Source organism: Rhinopithecus roxellana, chromosome 3, assembly GCF_007565055.1.
Source record: "Rhinopithecus roxellana isolate Shanxi Qingling chromosome 3, ASM756505v1, whole genome shotgun sequence".
NCBI classification, from domain to species: Eukaryota; Metazoa; Chordata; class Mammalia; order Primates; family Cercopithecidae; genus Rhinopithecus; species Rhinopithecus roxellana.
The window spans coordinates 36,990,877-37,008,298 of record NC_044551.1 but is presented as its reverse complement, the minus strand read 5'-3'; the positions used below and the strand labels follow the sequence as shown (position 1 = coordinate 37,008,298).

The following is a 17,422-nucleotide window of genomic DNA, read 5'->3' as shown; positions in this document are numbered from 1 at the left end:
TTTTTCTTTAAACATAGATGTACAGACATCGTATCCTACATGAAATTTCGTATCCTGAATTTTTTTACTTAGCATTAAAAAAGCGTTTCTCCAACTCCTCAACAGCTCTTAAGAATTAATGGTTGGCCGGGCACAGTGGCTCACGCCTGTAATCCCAGCACTTTGGGAGGCCGAGGCAGGCGGATCAAGTCAGGAGACTGAGATCATCCTGGCTAACACAGTGAAACCCCAAACCCCGTCTCTATAAAAAAAATTACCCGGGCGTGGTGGCATGCACCTGTAGTCCCAGCTACTCGGAAGGCTGAGGCAAGAGAATCGCTTGAACCTGGGAAGCGGAGGTTGCAGTGAACCGAGATCGCGCCACCGTACTCCAGCCTGGGCGACAGGGACTCCGTCTCAAAAAAAAAAAAAAAAGAAAAAAGAAAAAAAAAAGAATTAATGGTGAATTATTCTCTATAGAAAATGTTTACATTGATGTTGAAACTACCTTAAATGCTAACTGCACAATATCTCTTTCTGAAGATTTTAGGTAGTTTACTTAACTACTTCCCTTTTGGAATTCTGAGGTTCTATTTTATTTTTCCTATTATAAATAATTCCATAATGAACATCATTGTACTTCATATTATCTCTGGTAGGCCTGTTTCCGACAATGGCTGTGCCACATGTGAAATTGCTAGTTCAGATGCTACAAATGCGTTTATGGCCACTGAGCAAAACTTAAGATCACCAGACATCTGCTTCTAAACATGGAAACTGGTAGCTTCCCCTTTTTCAACAGGACACAAACCCGAAGCTCCTTCTATGCCCTCTAGTCCTAACACTTGCTTACCTATCACCTAACGCATCCTCTGTTCTTTCCTGTCCATAAAACGCTGCCCAGCCCTACATGACTACACGACCCTGGGCTGGTCCCATTGCCCTTCGGACCTCATCAGTCACCATGTTGCCCAGTTGGAGGGTGGCATGACTGAAGTGCTGGACCAGAGGATATCCTACAGCCCTTCCTGGAGGGGAGGTAGCGCCCTGGGCGCTGAAACCAAGCGCAGGGTCTTGGCAGGGCGCATTCACTTCGCCGGTAGACCTGGGGACTCAAGGCAATAGAACTACAGCTTGGAGCTCCAGGGAGGACCCAAGACACCGCAGCCCTTCTCCATCTAGATCCCGAGATTGGCCCCTGGACCCCACTCCCAGCCTTCACTCCATCTCCCCTGCAGCCTCTCTTCTTGCCCGCGGCTCACCTAGTCCACCCTCCAGACCTCATTCGGACTTCCCATTCGTCCCAGTGGAGGGGTCGCCCAAACCCCTCAGGGTCTTCTTTCCCCCTCTGCTTTTTTTTCCCGCGCCGTCCAAGCCAGTCTCACTCTCCACAGTCTGGAAGGGATCGGCTACCCCCAACATTGCGACTACCTTGCAAGATCCCCCATCACCTCCTCCGCATGTCTTTCCACGTATCTGTATGTGGTTGTCCCTCTGTCTTTCCCGCCATGACTGGCTTCCCGTCCTATTTCACCCACCCTTCCTCCCATGGATCCGCGAGTCCTCTGGCCCTGGACCTTTCATTTTATTAGTCCGTCCTTCTCATGATAGCACCTCTATCCTTTCTAGGTCCCCTCATATGCCGCTCCTCCAAGTCTGTCCCTCAGCGTCCCCTTCCGCGTCTCAACTGGCTGTCCCCGAATGTGTTCCTCTGTTCCTGGAGTCTGGCCCTCGGTCCAGCCAGGTTCCTGCTCACCATCCCTCCCCGGGGCCGGAGAGTCTGCGGCCCGGTTCCCAGTTCTCGCCGGGGTAACTCTTTCCTCTTCCACTTTCTCTACTTTGAACCCATCCCAGCAGAGTCCAGGAAGTAGCCTAGCGCCGGAGACTGGCGGCGGTGACGCCCAATGGGACGCGCCAGCGGCGGCAGCAGCCCCGCCCAGAGAGCAAATGAGACCAATGGTCGCGTGAAGGTGGGACTTCCGTTGTCCCGCGGAGGGCGGGGGGAGCGAACTGTTGTGGTGCGGCGCGTTCGGCGGGCGGCGGCCGGGCGGCCCTGGGGCTGCAGCGGGACTCGGGGCGCAGCTGAGCTGCTGCAGGGGTGGAGTGGGCCGGACGAGCCGCGGGGCCCGGGTGCCGCGGGTTCGAGGCCGGGCCCCGCGCAAGGAGGCCGCGCCACCGCGGGGGAGCTGCCCGGCAGCGAGTTTGCCCCGCAGCCGAAAGAAGGCGGGAGCCGGCGGGGGCCTTCGAAACCCCCTGGCAACCCAGGCCCGGAGTCCTTAGGGGGCGGCTGTTTCCTGGGACTCCCTCCCGGACGCCCCCGCTGCAGGGTTACGGTTCTGGGCCCCCGGCAGAAGGCTCCTCCGGGTGACCCCCGGCGGGGCCCTGCGAACCGCGGGAGCCGACCCCGGGGCCTCGAGCGGGAAGGAAGGGGGCTTCCGGAGGCGGAGAGCCGGGGGCCGAGGGACCCAGGCCTCTCGGACGCGGGGCAGGGCAGCGCCCGGGCTGGAGACGGACTCTGGGACCCTCGGGTGCGGGGGTCTCAGCGACCTGCCCCGCGGCACGCGCGGCCGCGGAGTGGCCTACCGGGGACCCTCCCCCAGAGGGACCGGCCCGGGGCGGGGAGATGAACGGCTTCAGCACGGAGGAGGACAGCCGCGAAGGGCCCCCCGCCGCCCCCGCCGCCGCCGCCGCCGCCGCCGCCGCCGCCCCGGGCTACGGCCAGAGCTGCTGCCTCATCGAGGACGGCGAGCGCTGCGTCCGGCCCGCGGGCAACGCCTCCTTCAGCAAGAGGGTCCAGAAGAGCATCTCGCAGAAGAAACTCAAGCTGGACATCGACAAGAGCGTGAGTCCGCCCCCGCCCGCGTCTGGGCCCCGGCGCCCCCAGCTCTCCGTCCGCTGCCCCGGGCTGCGGTCGGGACTCCCTGGGCACTCCCCGCCGTGGGCCTCGCCGCCCCGCGTCTGCAGAACTGAGTTGGACTCGGCATTTCAAAGGCCGCTCCAGCGCTGACATGCTCCGACTGTGATTCTACCCAGATCCGGGAGGATGGGGGCGGGGACTTCAGGACTCCTGCTGCCTGGGAAGATTGGACAGCAGTTTCCAACTTGTTTTATTGGTTTATGGTTTAGACTTTAGAGCAGGGAGAGGTGGGTGAATTTTGTTGGCCCTTGAAGGAGCAAGAATCGGAGGGGCGGGTGATGAAGATACCCGGCTCTCTTCCAACTTCTCTCTCCTTCTAGGAACCCTGTTATTCCTTCAGACAGAGAAAGGTGGCAGTTACTTCCCTGGCTCCCGCAGCCTCGGTATCTGCAGAGTGTCACTGAGCTAGCTGCTTCGCAGGCAACTGTGGGAATGGGTTTTTCTAGGATGTGGCAGAAATAAGACCAAGGCCAGGTCTTGGGAAATGGCTCTTGCAGTCGATGTGACTGGAGGGGGAAGAAAAGAAATCAATTTTCTTAGTGGTAGTTTCTTTTGAAATAAGGGGGTGGAGATTTAAATTTAAATCGGATTGCCCTGCTCTTTGTGGCGTATTATAGGAAACTTCTGTGTGATTTCACCACTTCTAGTTAACAATTCTGAAGCTGTGCCTATTGTCAACCAATTAAGAACTTTTTAGTTTGACATCTGTTGCTGCAAGCCTTAAGTGATTGCTTCATGATTAGGAACTGGAAATGAGTTAAGAGGATATTTAATATTCAGGTAAACTAGCTAAGAGCTTAGGTGGTTAACATCCATTCTCTTTTAGAATCAGAATTTCTCCACAGTTGTAGGAAATCAGAGACTGCTTGTTAAACTGAAAGGGAGTGCACGTTTCCTCTCTGGTTTTAGGGTTGAAATAGGCCCAGAGATAGGAAGTGAGGGTGTCAGATACACACAGCACCTAGGAGGCTGGTTAATTTCTTAAACATAGTATCTAATTTACTTCCAAGCCCTATACATAAGTCTTCATTAAGTCTCTAATAAATAAAAAATCTCTCCTGTCCTTTCTTTTTTTTTTTTTTTTTTTTTTCGAGACAGAGTCTCTCCTTTGTCACCCAGGCTGGAGTGCAGTGGCAAGATCTCAGCTCACTGCAACCTCCACCTCCTAGGTTGAAGCGATTCTCCTGCCTTAGCCTCCTGCTTAGCTGGGATTACAGGCGTTTGCTGCCATGCCTGGCTAATTTTTGTATTTTTAGTGGAGATGGGGTTTCGCAATGTTGGACAGGCTGATCTTGAACTCTGACCTCAAATGATCCACCAGCCTAGGCCTCCCAGAGTTCTAGGATTACAGGCGTGAGCCACTGCGCCCAGCCCCCTGTCCTTTCTTCAGACTCTTCCCTCCTACCCCTGTTTTTAAGTTAATCGTTATAATACAGTTGCTACTCTTGCATGGACAGTTGCTATTTTTAAGTGGTTGGGAGAGAGTTAATAGCTTTCTTACTACAAATCTCTATCAATGAATGCATGAATGGAAATTATCTGAGAACAAGCAAGGGGCTAGACAACAAGGTGATCCCTTGTTAGGTCACCTATAGATGTGAAATGCTTATGACAATGAATTCATCCGCTTAGAAACACTGCCTACCTTCTGTGTAGGTTGTTAGAAGCTGCTTTACTTGAGCAGCTTATAATAATATTTTCCAGTCTTTAAAAAAATAGAATCTTCCAGTCCTTTTAGATCACTGGATGCCTTCCCATCTGAATGATTTTGCTGCTGCAACCAGGACTCCTTTTATTTACCCATTGACTCTACTTGAAAACCTACGTTGAGCTATGCTGATCATTTCACACCCACTATCTAGAAGAAGGGCAGCCTGAGCCTAGCATTAGTGTTCCCAAAAGGTAATGCTTCTGAAGGAGTAAGGTTTCCAGGTGGAATCACTCACAATTTGTTTTAAGGTGGTGTTGTGTAGTCATTATTTCTGAAAGGAATTCTATTTCTTTCTCACAGGCTTGGGCAGGAATTCAATTCCAAGTAACTGCTATGTTACAAGAATTTTTAGCTATTGCAGAAAGTGAAAGAAAAAAACTAGAGCCTTTGCTACTACCTCCTGCCCCGTCCCCACTCCCAAAGGCCACTGAGCTCTGAAATTTCTGAAAACCAGTATGTACGTGAAAAGGGTTAAGGAGAAAATGATTATTTATCTTGTAAGAGAGTCTAGAGTCTAGCAGAGAACCTTTTTAAATAATAGCACCAAAAATTCAACTCAGGCTGTTTAACTCATTTTATATAGACTTTGGCAGTGTTCTGTGATCTATTAAAATATTAATACACCTCCAGTTGATATATTTCTCCTTTTTTTTTTTTTTTTTTTTTCTGGAGAAAAGTGGATGTTGAGAATAGTATAAAGGAAAATGCTGGGGTAGGAAAAGACATGTACTAGGGGGGCAGAAGGCCTGGGTGACCTTGGCCAGGTCATTTCCTCACTCTGGATGGCTTCATTTTTACCCATCTAGAAAACGGGATTGAGGTCAATGGGATTGTACTAGTGATTGCTAAATTCTCTTACAACTAGGATTCTGTTATTCTATTGTCCTGATCTGAAATCTCCCAGCCGAAGCTTTAGGAAGCCACCTGTTCTCCCTGTTCTCCTATGAAGTTTGTTAATGTGAACTTGAGCAGTTGATCTGAGTGGTCTCGCCAGTCCAGCTAACATGCAGGACCAGCTTCCTCTCAGGGATGCAGAGTTGGCTTTGTTGTGCTTTCTTCCTGGAGAAAAGCATGTTCAGTATTATATACATCAGCTAGGTTGGGATCTTAGGGACAGTGGCATGTGCTGTGTTCGAAAGTCTGAGTTGAATCTGACAAAGCTATCCCAATTTGTAACCACGTAAGTGGTGGCTTTCATTAGCCTAAGCCACTTTTAGATATAGGAGACTTCCTATATTGGTACATCAACATTTTTCGAGTACCTCCTGTCTGCAAGACACCATCACGGTATAAACTTAAAAGTATTCATGACTCACTAATTCAGCCACATGAAAGTGATCATTCATCTGAATAAACAGTTTTCATTATTTTTTCCATGAAAAGGTCTGAATTAATTGATGCAATTTCCTGCCAGCTTACTTTTATCTTGAAGGATTTAAGGGATAAACTCAAATTCAGAAGTCTCTGCAGAACATTTGTGAAACAGCTGTTTCACTATCAACAACCCCAAGTCATTTGCCAGGCATTCAGTTTCTGTAAGGTTTTTCAGTGGCTCCTCCAGCCAGCCATGAAGGATTCTTCATGTCTTAGCTGTTGCTGCCACCTTCACTTACCTCCATCCTGTATTAGAAAATCTGTAGTATCCACCTTCTTGTATGTGGTTCTACCTTGTAAGAATTTCCACATCTTTTTCCACTTTTCTTTGTGGATCAGATGTGAGATAATGCAAGAATTATAAATTGACACATAGAAACAAAGTTTTTCAGAGAGTTATTATCCTACAATAGTAGCTATTGTAAGTGTAAAAATAGAGTATCCCGAATACCATTGCCACAGTCCCTTGTGTCCTGCTTTCCTCCTCCCCAGGACAGTGCATTCCAGCCAACTATAAGTTCATGACTCCTACAGGTCTTCTGAAAATGTCGCATTACTCCCTGCTTCCTTGAGGAACTCTGTCTTCTCGGAAGGAAAGTCTAAGCTGTTCTCATGCTCACCGCCCAGATGCCTCACTTTTTCATTATGCTCCTACATGGGCAGCCATCATCACCCAACTGACACTGTACCCTGGGCCTCCTCACTCACTCTTTCTGTCATCCTCCATTGGGAACTCTAAAGTCTTGGCCCTCCTACCCATCTGGAATGCTTCCTGTCTGCCTAAAGTCCTCCCTTTTAGTCAGGGCCCTTCACCCTGAGCATCTCTGTTGCAGGAAGATCTTCCTTTGCTGAATCTGTACCATTTACTGTTTTCACCATTCACTGGAGACTTGGTGTATGATATGCCACAAAGTGTGATGTTAGCGTTCTCTTTGTGTTCTTCTGCACCTCAGTAGTGAGCTTCTAGGAATGATGGCCTACATCTTGTCTTCCGTCTCTCTCTCCAATGCCCTGCAATGGACGGAAGCCCCACAGTTTGACAGATACCTGTTGCTGTCTCCAAGGAATTGGCCAACTCTGACTTTGATTTTTCTGTCCGTCAGGTAAGGCACCTGTATATCTGTGATTTTCACAAAAATTTCATCCAGAGTGTCCGAAATAAAAGGAAGAGGAAGACAAGTGACGATGGTGGAGATTCTCCCGAGCACGACACTGACATTCCTGAGGTAAAGGTCAAAGAAATCAATTTGCAGAAGCTGGAAAAATGGATTATAATCTGATCCTCACCTCTGGCCTGGTCTGCCTTTTGTGTTAAGAAGTAATTTTAGTCCCCTTTGTTTTGCTGTGGATTGTTTGAAAAGTGAATTATAGTAATGTGGAATCTGAGAGCTAAAAGCTTGGATACCCACTGGTCAGACTGCCTCATCATTTTATGGACAGGCGCAGAGAGCTGAGGTCATGTATATAGTTTGGAGGCTCTAGTCTGGGGCCCTTTCCAGTAGACCACGCTGTTTTTCTGCAAGACACCCCTGACAAATGCATAAATACAACCACAGTCACTTTTTTTAAAACCTTGTTTAAAACCTTTAGAGAGTGTGTAATGGTTTGGGAGAAGTCTCTTCCCCAAAAAATGAAGATGTAGGTCATCAGTTCATACCAGCTCAGATTTTCTCTCACTGATTTCTTGACACCTAGTCCAGGCTGTTTCCAAGGATCCATTTCAAAGTTGACTAAACTGGACCTGGTTTTCTCAGCTCTAGCACTGTTGACATTTGGGGTCAGATAGTTTTTGTTGTGGGGACTGTCCTCTGCATTGTAGGATATTTAACAGCATGCCTCAGCAGCATCCCCTCATGGGATTCTACCAATCACCATCCTGAGTCATGACAATCGAAAAGTGTCTCCAGACATTGCCACACCTCCTTTACAAGACAAAATCATCCTGTGTTGAGAACCACTGCGCTAGACCATGTGACCTAGGCTTCTCAAACTGGAAGGCCGCCTTCCCTTCAGGTGCCTGTGTCTATTAAGTGAGGCTTCAGGAAGGAATATTGGATTTTCTTTCTACTAAATTGTTTTCACTCAAGACTCAGCAAAACAAGAACCGTTTATAGTGTACATTGAATATTTGACACATGAATATTTCATAAGGCAACCGCCTGTTAGCACTCAGAGTGAAAATGACTGTGTAGGAATAGAAAGAGTAGGCGGGCCTTTGTCTGCAGATGTGGAGGAAACCGTTGAAAATCTGGCCCTTTCCCTCTGCCCCTCCCTGTGTCCCCTTTTCCAATGTTGGTTTACAGAATCTTGCTGTTGCTTTTAGCATTATTGTTATTTTATAAAGAAATGGATGTATTCGATTTCTAAGTGGTTTTCACCAAAAAAAAAAAAAAAAAAGGTTTTAAGGAATGTTTTGAAAAGAATGAAGGACTTTGGCCCCTCATATTGATCATTCATTTTGTTTTTAAGTGCTCTCCACCTGCCTGAAGCAAGAACAGCTCTTTTAGAGGCAGGTAAAGGCAGCCCAACTTTATGGGCCTTCGATTTTTCATGACTATGCAGCTTTCCTCTCTTCCTTTGTTAGAAACAAAAAGGAGGTTCCCTTCCCCTCTGTTATCCAGTCATCTGCAAAGACCCCAACCCTAACCTGCTGGTTTGCACATTCACTACAGTAACTTTTGAACTTTCTCTGGAGGGAGGTTAAGGATTCTAATACCAGAAGGCTGGGCCTAGGAAAGAGCTATTTGAGGATAACAGTTCTTCCCACTGCCCTCCTTTGTGCCCCTTTATCTGGTCGCTGCCTCATTCTGGCCTGTCTTCCTCCAGGATGTCTCTGGTTTTTGCCTTTGCCCTCCATCTTTGGTGTCCCTTCTAGCATCACTGCCTCTTCAAAGCTCAACCTCTTTATCTCATTCTGCTTGTTGCTATAGCATCTCCCTCTGTATTCCCCCATCAGTCTTCCCAACAACCACCACCAGACCCATCCTGCGCCATCACCCTCTACCCTCTGTGATAGCTCCTTCTGTTTTTCTAGATGTGCTACCATCTATTCTCACCTTTTAAACCCATCACAGTTGCCTGTGACCCCCTTGCCCATCTGTGCCTCTCCCAGCTTTCTGTGCTCTGATCTTTTCCCCTATTCCCTACCCTGTTTCTCAGTGCCTTGTCAGACCCTGCTTCTCCTTAGCTTAAGCTTTACCTTCTCCACCAGTTGTGTGAGATCAGCCCACCCCAGCCAGAACTGTTTTTCCACTGTTACTTTTGCCCTCCCAACCAGTTACTAGTCCTCAATGGACCATTTCTAAGACCTCTTTTGAAGCCCTCCCCATCCTCATCCCTACCTTAGTGTAGTGCTAGGCACGTAGTGGGCTCTTGGTGAGTCCTGGTTGGTCAGGTGATGGATAACATTTTTCTCCTCTTCTCCCTAGGTTGATCTGTTCCAGCTGCAAGTGAACACCCTACGACGTTATAAACGACACTACAAGTTGCAGACCAGACCAGGCTTCAATAAGGCCCAGTTAGCAGAAGTAGGTAGACAAAATTGCCCTCTAAAGAGAGCCAGCGTTGTGCTGCTGCTGATGGTTACCCTGATTCTCCCTTACTATGTGTGTCTGCTAATTGTAATCTCCTCCAGAGTTCTGGAAGCAACTCCGTATTCCTCTTTGGCACAATTTAGAACCCCACAGCTTTAGACCTGCAAAGGCCTCAGCTCCAGAAGAGAAACCATGGCACAGAAAGAGGAAAGGATTTGCTTAAAATCACACAGCAAGTTGATAGCTGAATTTAGCCTGGGATCTCATGACTCCAGATTCTAAGTCCTGAGTGTTCATTTGTTTGAATCCTTTTTGCAAGATTCCTTTTTTTTTTGAGACAGGGTTTTGCTTTATCACCCAGGCTGGAGTGCAATGGCACAGTCTGGGCTCACTGCAGCCCCAACCTCCCAGCTTTAAGTGATCCTTCCCACCTCAGCCTCCAGAGTAGCACACCCCTGTGCACAGCTAATTTTATTTTTGTAGAGACGCGGCCTCACTATGTTGCTCAAGTGATTCTCTTTGGCTCAAGCAGTCCTTCTATCTCAGCCTCCCAAAGTGATGGGATTACAGGCATGAGCCACTGTGCCTGGCTTAGCAAGATTCTTATAGATATGATCATTTTGTGTGTCAGATTAATCATTTCAAAACCTTCCTGATGTTCTACAGGAGCTATTTTTTTTTCCCTTGATTTCTCCTACTCTGGTGTTGGTAATGAAAGTATTTTAATGAATGGCACCCAAGAAAGTTTTCTCCTGCCCTGAGTTAACACAGTTTGGAGTAGGGGGAAGTGCTCCATTGGCCATTTTTAAAATACATGAACTGCCTGGCTTGATAATTCTGTCTTTGTCACTTCTGCAGGTATTTTCTCATCCTTCTTTTCTTTCTTAATCCCTCAATATATTTTTCTGCCTGTTATAGAAAAGTTGGAAAATGGAGAAAAGAAAAATATAATTCTGTCATCCAGAGATAATCACTCTTCATGTCTAGCTCTCTGTCTTTTTTTTATCTGTTTCAATCACCTTGATCCATTGAGATTTCCTGAAAGGCTTCCAGCCTATTTCATTTTTGGTTTTTCCTTTAGAGGTTTCTTGCTCGGCCGTCACTTTTTCTTAAACAACTTCTTCACCAGTGTCCAGATGACACAGAGGAGGTCAGAAGCCTCTCCTACTTTAAAATAACATCACCCGTTGCCAGTGTTCTCTCCGGTGGAAGGGAAAGAATGAGGTGGAGCAGGAGGAGACCTGCATTCTCATTACTTACAGAATGAAGTATTAGGAGTATTAGTAAATGATGCATTTTCCTTCAAATCTGATGTGTCTTTCAGGAGGCAGTTATGCACTACTTAGAGGAATTTTGGGGTTCAGATACCTCTCTGTTCAATTTGTTCAATTGGCTGTTCATTTAACAGTTTTTTTTTTGTTTTTGTTTTTTTTAAACGGAGTCTTGCTCTATCTCCCAGGTTGGAGTGCATTGCTATGATCTCAGCTCACCACAACCTCTGCCTCCTGGGTTCAAGTGAGTCTCTGCCTGTTTCCCGAGTGGCTGGGATTACAGGTGCCTGCCACCACACCCGGCTAATTTTTGTATTTTTAGTAGAGACGGGGTTTCACCATGTTGGCCAGGCTGGTCTCAGTCTCCTGACCTCAGGTGATCTGCCCGCCTCGGCCTCCCAAAGGGATTACAGGCGCAAGCCACCATGCCCAGCCTAACACAATTTTTATTTGTTTTTGAGACAAGGTCTCGCTGTGTCCCCTCGGCTGGAGTGCAATAGCGCAGTCACAGCTCACTGCAGCTTCAACCTCCTGGGCTCAAGTGATCCTCCCACCTCAACCTCCTGAGTAGCTGGGACCACAGGTGCATGCTATGACACCTGGCTAATTTTTTAGTAGAGATGAGGTCTCCACTGTGTTGCCCAGGCTGGTCTTGAACTCCTGGCCTCAACTGATCCTCCCGCCTTAACCTCCCAAAGCATTGGGATTATAGGTGTGAGCCACCACGCCTGTCCCACAATTTTTAAAAAACACATTTCTTCCCACTTTCAAGGCCTGAGAGGTTTGGTAGCAGCTGGCCAACCAGAGCAGTCCCCGTCTCTCCTCCATGAGTATGACTGTGAAATTATGCCATGACAGGTAGTAGGCTGCCACTGAAATAGAACTGCACCTTGAAGAGTTGTAGGTTAAAAAGCTACTTTTGGATCCTGGAAATTAAACCACCTACATCCCTGGGGAGAAAGGGCAAAGGGCATTCTGAGTTCCGCACACAGCAGGAAGTTCTGCAGCGTTTGTAATTCCCGCCACAGCTTGCAAACAACTCCCTGTTCCCCTCTTTGTACAATGTAGAATTTGCGGTGTGATTTATGCCTGGTTTAAGGAACTTTGGTATTTTCTCCCCACATAGACTGTGAGTCGACACTTCAGGAACATACCTGTGAATGAAAAAGAGACCCTTGCCTACTTCATCTACATGGTGAAGAGTAACAAGAGTAGACTGGACCAGAAATCGGAGGGTGGCAAGCAGCTTGAGTGAGGATGAAGCACATCTTAAAGGAATGAAGTGTAATGCTTGATGCACAGGTGATATCTGCTACATTTAAGCCCATAAAGACTGTTAAATATTATTGTAAATAAAAAAGTTTGAATGATGAATATTGTAAATCTTTTTGGTCAGGAGGATTATATTCTCATGATTCAGCATGTGTATAGAAAGACTTTCTTTTGAGATAACTCTGGACTAAAAAAATCAGGATCATTAAAAGAATTTAAAACTATGTATTTCAGCATTCAACAAAGCATTAAGTCAATTCTACTGGAAATGTGGGATAAGAAATATTTTGGTAATCACCTTCTCCACCAGGCTGCCACATGTGAGCCGTAGCTTGGAATAGCTGCAAGGTGCAATTGACCGTGGAAGTGCATGAGCAGACCCACATCTGGACTTGCATGCTGCCCGCTGGCGACATAGATATCCCGCCCGCTTTGTTGCAAGCTTTGTCATTTATCAGCAGATCAGTTTGACACTGGTCCCCCTCACTCACCCTGTGCCTTGTACACAGGAGGCACTCAATCAGTAGGTATTGGCTAATTGAGCTGTCACTAATAGTACCAGCCTTGTAACATCTGCTTCACACCTCTCATTACTGAGACCTCTGCCATTTCTGTTCCTCACCACTTAACTGCTAGAATGTGGAGGAAATCCTGATACACCAACAAGGAAGTTTCTGATCAGATAAGGATTTCAGGACAGTTGCATGTGCAAAACTGATTTTGTTGAGGGTTCCAGAAACGCTGATATAGAGACCCTCACAGATGATACGATCCCTTATGCACCCCACTATGCTTCACTTTTTGGGGTGCAGTTAGATATTATGACCTTCAGCCAAGCTTCTTGGCAATAAATGCATTGACACACTGACGTATTTAGTAATTTAGGGTAAGTGTTTTTAGAAGTTTTCATCCTAAGTTCACAACCACCATGCAAGCTGCCAGGGGCCATGTGATTCCTGCCCAGAAGTCCAGCTTAGGATTGAAAGGCTGGCTGGCCTTGACTCCCTGGGCTCTGGTCATCAGCAAATCGTGAGTTTGGGCAACAAAGGTCAATTCCATCTGATGCTCATTTTTGTGAACAATTAGCCTCCCTCTTAGAGAGAAAGATTGCTAAAATAATTTTTGAAAATTACCTAATTTTTTTGTTCAAAACGTTGAACTCCTCAATCTAATTATATCAGAGCCAAAGTATCCTGTGAAAACAAAGCTTTATATCCAAAAATATGCTTTTGCAAAATTCTTTAATCTGTGTAGTGGAGGGCAGAGGGTATGGGGTAGGAGGGTGGGAGAAAGAAGAAAAGGATTTGGATTCTGATTTATGACCATCTTGACATGTGGTCAAAGATGTCATTTTCCTACTTAGTTTCAATTCTGAGTTATTTCTCAAGCCTTAAATAAGAAGAATGGACAGCCTGGCCTGGCAGAGTTTCACAGATGGCTTAATCTGAGCACCATCACAGAGAAGTCAGAACTACACCCACTACTGAGCAGGTGGCGGAATGTCCAAAGGTCTCAGTTCTGTGGAGCAGAGTACTACGCTTTCTGTGGAATGGGGACAGGGTCACCATGCTCACTAAAATGCAGTGTGTTCCATTGCAGCAAAGCTTTCGCCTGTGTTCAAAGTGCATGTCTAGCAGATTGCAGCCTTTTTAATTACATATGTATAAATGGGTGTACATAGAATATACTCGACTGTGAGGGCATCCTATTTTGGTATGCCTCCTGGCTATGGATGGCATGTTCCAGTGCTCTGTGAGTGTTTTCAGTCATTCACATTCACTATGTGTCTAGAGAGTCTCTCCCTGCTTACAGCTGAAAGATGTTGATACAGGCACCAAGAAGGCTGAGGGGCAGATGGGGCCTGCAGGTTAAGGCATTGTTAACTTGCTCCATGGAAATGTCCACATCTTAATGAGTAAAAAAGTGTACTTTTCTGATATGTAAACCAGAATTGTGGGCGTGTAGGTCACATCACTATTTCTTTAGCAGCAAATCTGTTTTCCCAGTTGAGAGAGACAGTAGCTTCTGCACAAGAATATATGGTGGTAGGATCCATCTGTTCAAGTGTGTCTGAAAGAATCTTTGTTCCAAAGCGAAACCTGGGGAAATGTTTTACCTTCAGCCAGATACCTGTGTGTCCACTTGGGCTCCTTGTTGTTTTTCCTCTAAGGAGAGGTACTTGTGGAAAGTGGAGGTTGTGGGCATCTTTTCAACCTTTTCAACCTGACCTTTCAACAGGTGAGAGAAAAGACAAAGCTATTTGAACCTTTGTTTTTCTTATGTCCAGAAATCTGTTCTTTCATCAAACCACTAAACCACTCGCCTTAGCCTCTTCTGCAGTTTCTGGTGGCTCTATCTGTGCGGAAGGGACTCCTGCCTGTGAGAAGTGGCCAGGCCCTCCAGAGCAACGGTGTCTGGCTTCAGGGAGCAGTGGGGTGTGGGGAAAGCAGTGTTCATCTTGGCTGCACCATCTTTATACCACCCATCAAGGACTCTTGGCGCTTCCCTCCACCTGTGACATAGCAGCATTGCCTTCTTTCCTCTTGGTGCTTCTGGGCAAAACTGGAATTTGAAATCCAGAAATGGTGTTGTCTTCTTAAAGAGTATGGTTCCTGCCTCACTTCCAGCCTGGTATGGTTCTTTGATATGCCCTGAAGGTTCTCACATGGAAACATCCGTATCCTGCCATTCATGTTGTTTTAAGATTTTTAAAAAGCCAATGGACAAACTTCTTGCTTCAAAGAACAAACTCTTAGGCTGGCAACAGCATGTAAAAAAGATCATAGCTGAATCTCATGAAAGATTAAAAACCAAAGTATTCAAGACCAGTGTTGTAAAATGAAGAGGAATTTTACTTACGTGTTACAGCTGCCAAGTCGTTAAATGTTCCTGTCATAGCTAAATAGTCACTGCTAGCCTTTCAGAGAACAGATAGTAACAATTGTTTGCATCTGCAGTGTTGCATCTAATTTTGGTGTTTTGGCTCTTTATTTTATGGGAGGTTTTTTGTTAATATCCTGCAGGGCAACTGCCTGGTGGGAGGGAGAGAATGGAAGAAGGAACTTACTCTGGGTGCCTTGCCTATTGAGGGAGGCTGTGCCTGGTGTAGATCCCAGAGCAGCTGCTTCATGGAAGTCATCCAGAGGCGCTCTCAGTCATTACAATGACAAGATCTCAAAGTTGAGAAAGGGCTGTCAAGTCATCCAGTCTAGTCTCCACATAGGTGCTGACATTCTGCCTACAACTGTCCCACCAAGGGGCTGAGCAGTCTGGACTTAAACACCTCCGAGGACAGAGAACCCACTACCTCCTGGAGAAGCCTGTTCTTTGTAAACCTCTGGCTTTTCTATGTTCTCTGTAATTTCCATCTTAGTCTGTGCCCCATGGGGGCCACATGGGACAAGTTATTTTTGGCAAAGCACCTAATTGCTGGCGCTGTCCCAAAGCATAGTGTTTGCCTTTTGGAAAGAAACAATGCTAGGACACTTTGGTATACCGTCCTTACCCCTGAGTATTAGTCCACTCAGTTCCTTGTTGGAGAATGTTGAGAAAACCCTACTGGCTGGCTTGTTCTTGCCAAAGCTGGGGGAGAGGAGAGGGGGGGACGAGAAGATGTTAGCAGCCTACTAAAAGACAGATGACTCAGTTCTGTGCTTGCCCCACAAAAACGGATGCTCACAACATCAGGAAAATGTTCAGCTGGAAGATTCATAACTTCATTGCTTTGCATGAAGTTTCAAGTTTTCATGGTTGCCCAGAGCTTGTATCTTAGATTCCTGTAAGGACTTCACACTGTTTTTATTGAGAAAACAAAGCTTCAGGACTTAAGGGTCTCAGCACCAGAGAAGTGCTGTATTTTCAAGGTGGAAAGTCTGTTACGCTTGCTGTTGTCCAATCGTCTGTTTTTAGAGATGGGGAAACTAAAACTCATAAAGATGTGCCTGAAGTCATATGGCGTCTTCAGAACCAACCTCTGGCCCTCTTGACCTGTCTAACATTCTTTCTGACTTACAGGATAACTCTAATTCAGTCTAAGTCAGCTGCCCTCAGATTCTTGAGAACTTAAAATTGAGCAGAAATTCCCAAGGCCAACCTGGCTCTCAGGGACCAACCTGCAGAACTCAAGATTGAGTGAAATGTTTAGGCCAGTTGAGTTTTGCAAAATGAGTGGTAGGGGATAACAGAGCTAGCCCGTAATTTAAAACCAGGGTTCAAAAGCCCTAGTGGAAGATGTAGTATTGTCCTAGCATTTAAATTCTCATGAAATGGGCTTGGTCTATGATCTCTTGATCAGACATCTGCCTTCCAGGTGATCCTTTGAGGCTGTATAATTCAGCTGGTCCTGGCTCCTGGTCCCTGTTACTGAGCTGGGCAGTTGAACTGAAGGGCAGATGAGCTCAAGATCATGGCTTGGGAAGCATGGTGCTTTAGGGGTGCCTTTTTATTCCTTTCATTGTAGTATAGACTGTTTCCAAGTTTATGGTTAGAAATGGTAAAGTGGGTCTGATGTTTTGAGGTAGAATCCAGCCTGGGGCAAGATATGAACTGTTCTTGAGGTAGAAATGTCAACAGTCAGTTGTTTCATCTGGCTTGCATCTTAAAACACAAGCCCTTCGGTTGCTTTCATGTAATGAACACATTTGCCAATGACAGAGAGTTATACAGGATCCCTCTTTTATATTTCTATTGTCTGCTGTGCTCATCAGAGTATATTTTGGGGTATGAGGTTTTGGGTTTTTTTTTTTTTTTCCCATTTTGTAACTGCCTTATTGAAAAGTAAGTGCCCTTCCATTCCAGGCCTCCTCATATTGTACTTGTTTCCTGCCAAATCTGGGGGATCATTTGTATTTTAACTTTGTAATCTATGGCTCTGTACTGTTGAAAGGTTCTCAATTCTATGGGGTCTCCTTAGTATGTATGTAACTTTTCATGTTGCAATATCACACAGATGGGATGGCCCGACTTTTGCTCTTAATAAATAATCTGAATGAGTAAGAGACCCTCTGTCTTCCTTTGAATTTTTATATAGAATTCAGATGCTTTCACTTCCACATTTGGCCCCTGGCAGTGTATACAGTGATTAATGATAGTGGTCTTTCCTCCCAGCTCCAAATACTAGCACCTACATTCCCAGTGCACACTGAGTTTAGATCCCAGAAGGTTAGGCCCAAGTTTCCAGTACTGCTCTTCCATTCACTCACCTGGAAAGAGACTGACTGGATCCGACAGCCTGAGTCTGGAGCTCAACTTCCATATAATGTACTGGATGCCCTGGGCAAACAGAGTTCTCTCTTTGGGTCTTCAGTTCTCCATCTAAATAAACTGGATGGAGGATTGATTGCACATTGAAACACCTGCAGAGGGT

At 46.3% G+C, this 17,422-nt stretch overlaps 1 protein-coding gene across 1 annotated transcript; it reads left to right on the top strand.

The window, feature by feature from the left end:
* Positions 1-1,954: 1,954 nt before the first annotated feature.
* SAP30L (SAP30 like) lies at positions 1,955-17,056 on the top strand. The gene is made up of 4 exons (XM_010360539.2): positions 1,955-2,821; positions 7,085-7,207; positions 9,410-9,508; positions 11,912-17,056. Exons 1-4 carry the CDS (start codon positions 2,603-2,605, stop codon positions 12,038-12,040), a joined length of 570 nt encoding a protein of 189 aa, XP_010358841.2. The 5' UTR covers positions 1,955-2,602; the 3' UTR covers positions 12,041-17,056.
* The last annotated feature ends 366 nt before the right edge of the window (positions 17,057-17,422 follow it).

What these genes read in the sequence shown, in the direction of transcription:
- SAP30L (XM_010360539.2), top strand. Translation starts at nt 2,603, where the DNA reads ATGAACGGCTTCAGCACGGAGGAGGACAGCCGCGAAGGGCCCCCCGCC. An exon ending in AGCTGGACATCGACAAGAGC is followed by an intron (nt 2,822 to 7,084) that starts GTGAGTCCGCCC and finishes TCTGTCCGTCAG; the next exon opens with GTAAGGCACCTGTATATCTG. An exon ending in ATAAGGCCCAGTTAGCAGAA is followed by an intron (nt 9,509 to 11,911) that starts GTAGGTAGACAA and finishes CTCCCCACATAG; the next exon opens with ACTGTGAGTCGACACTTCAG.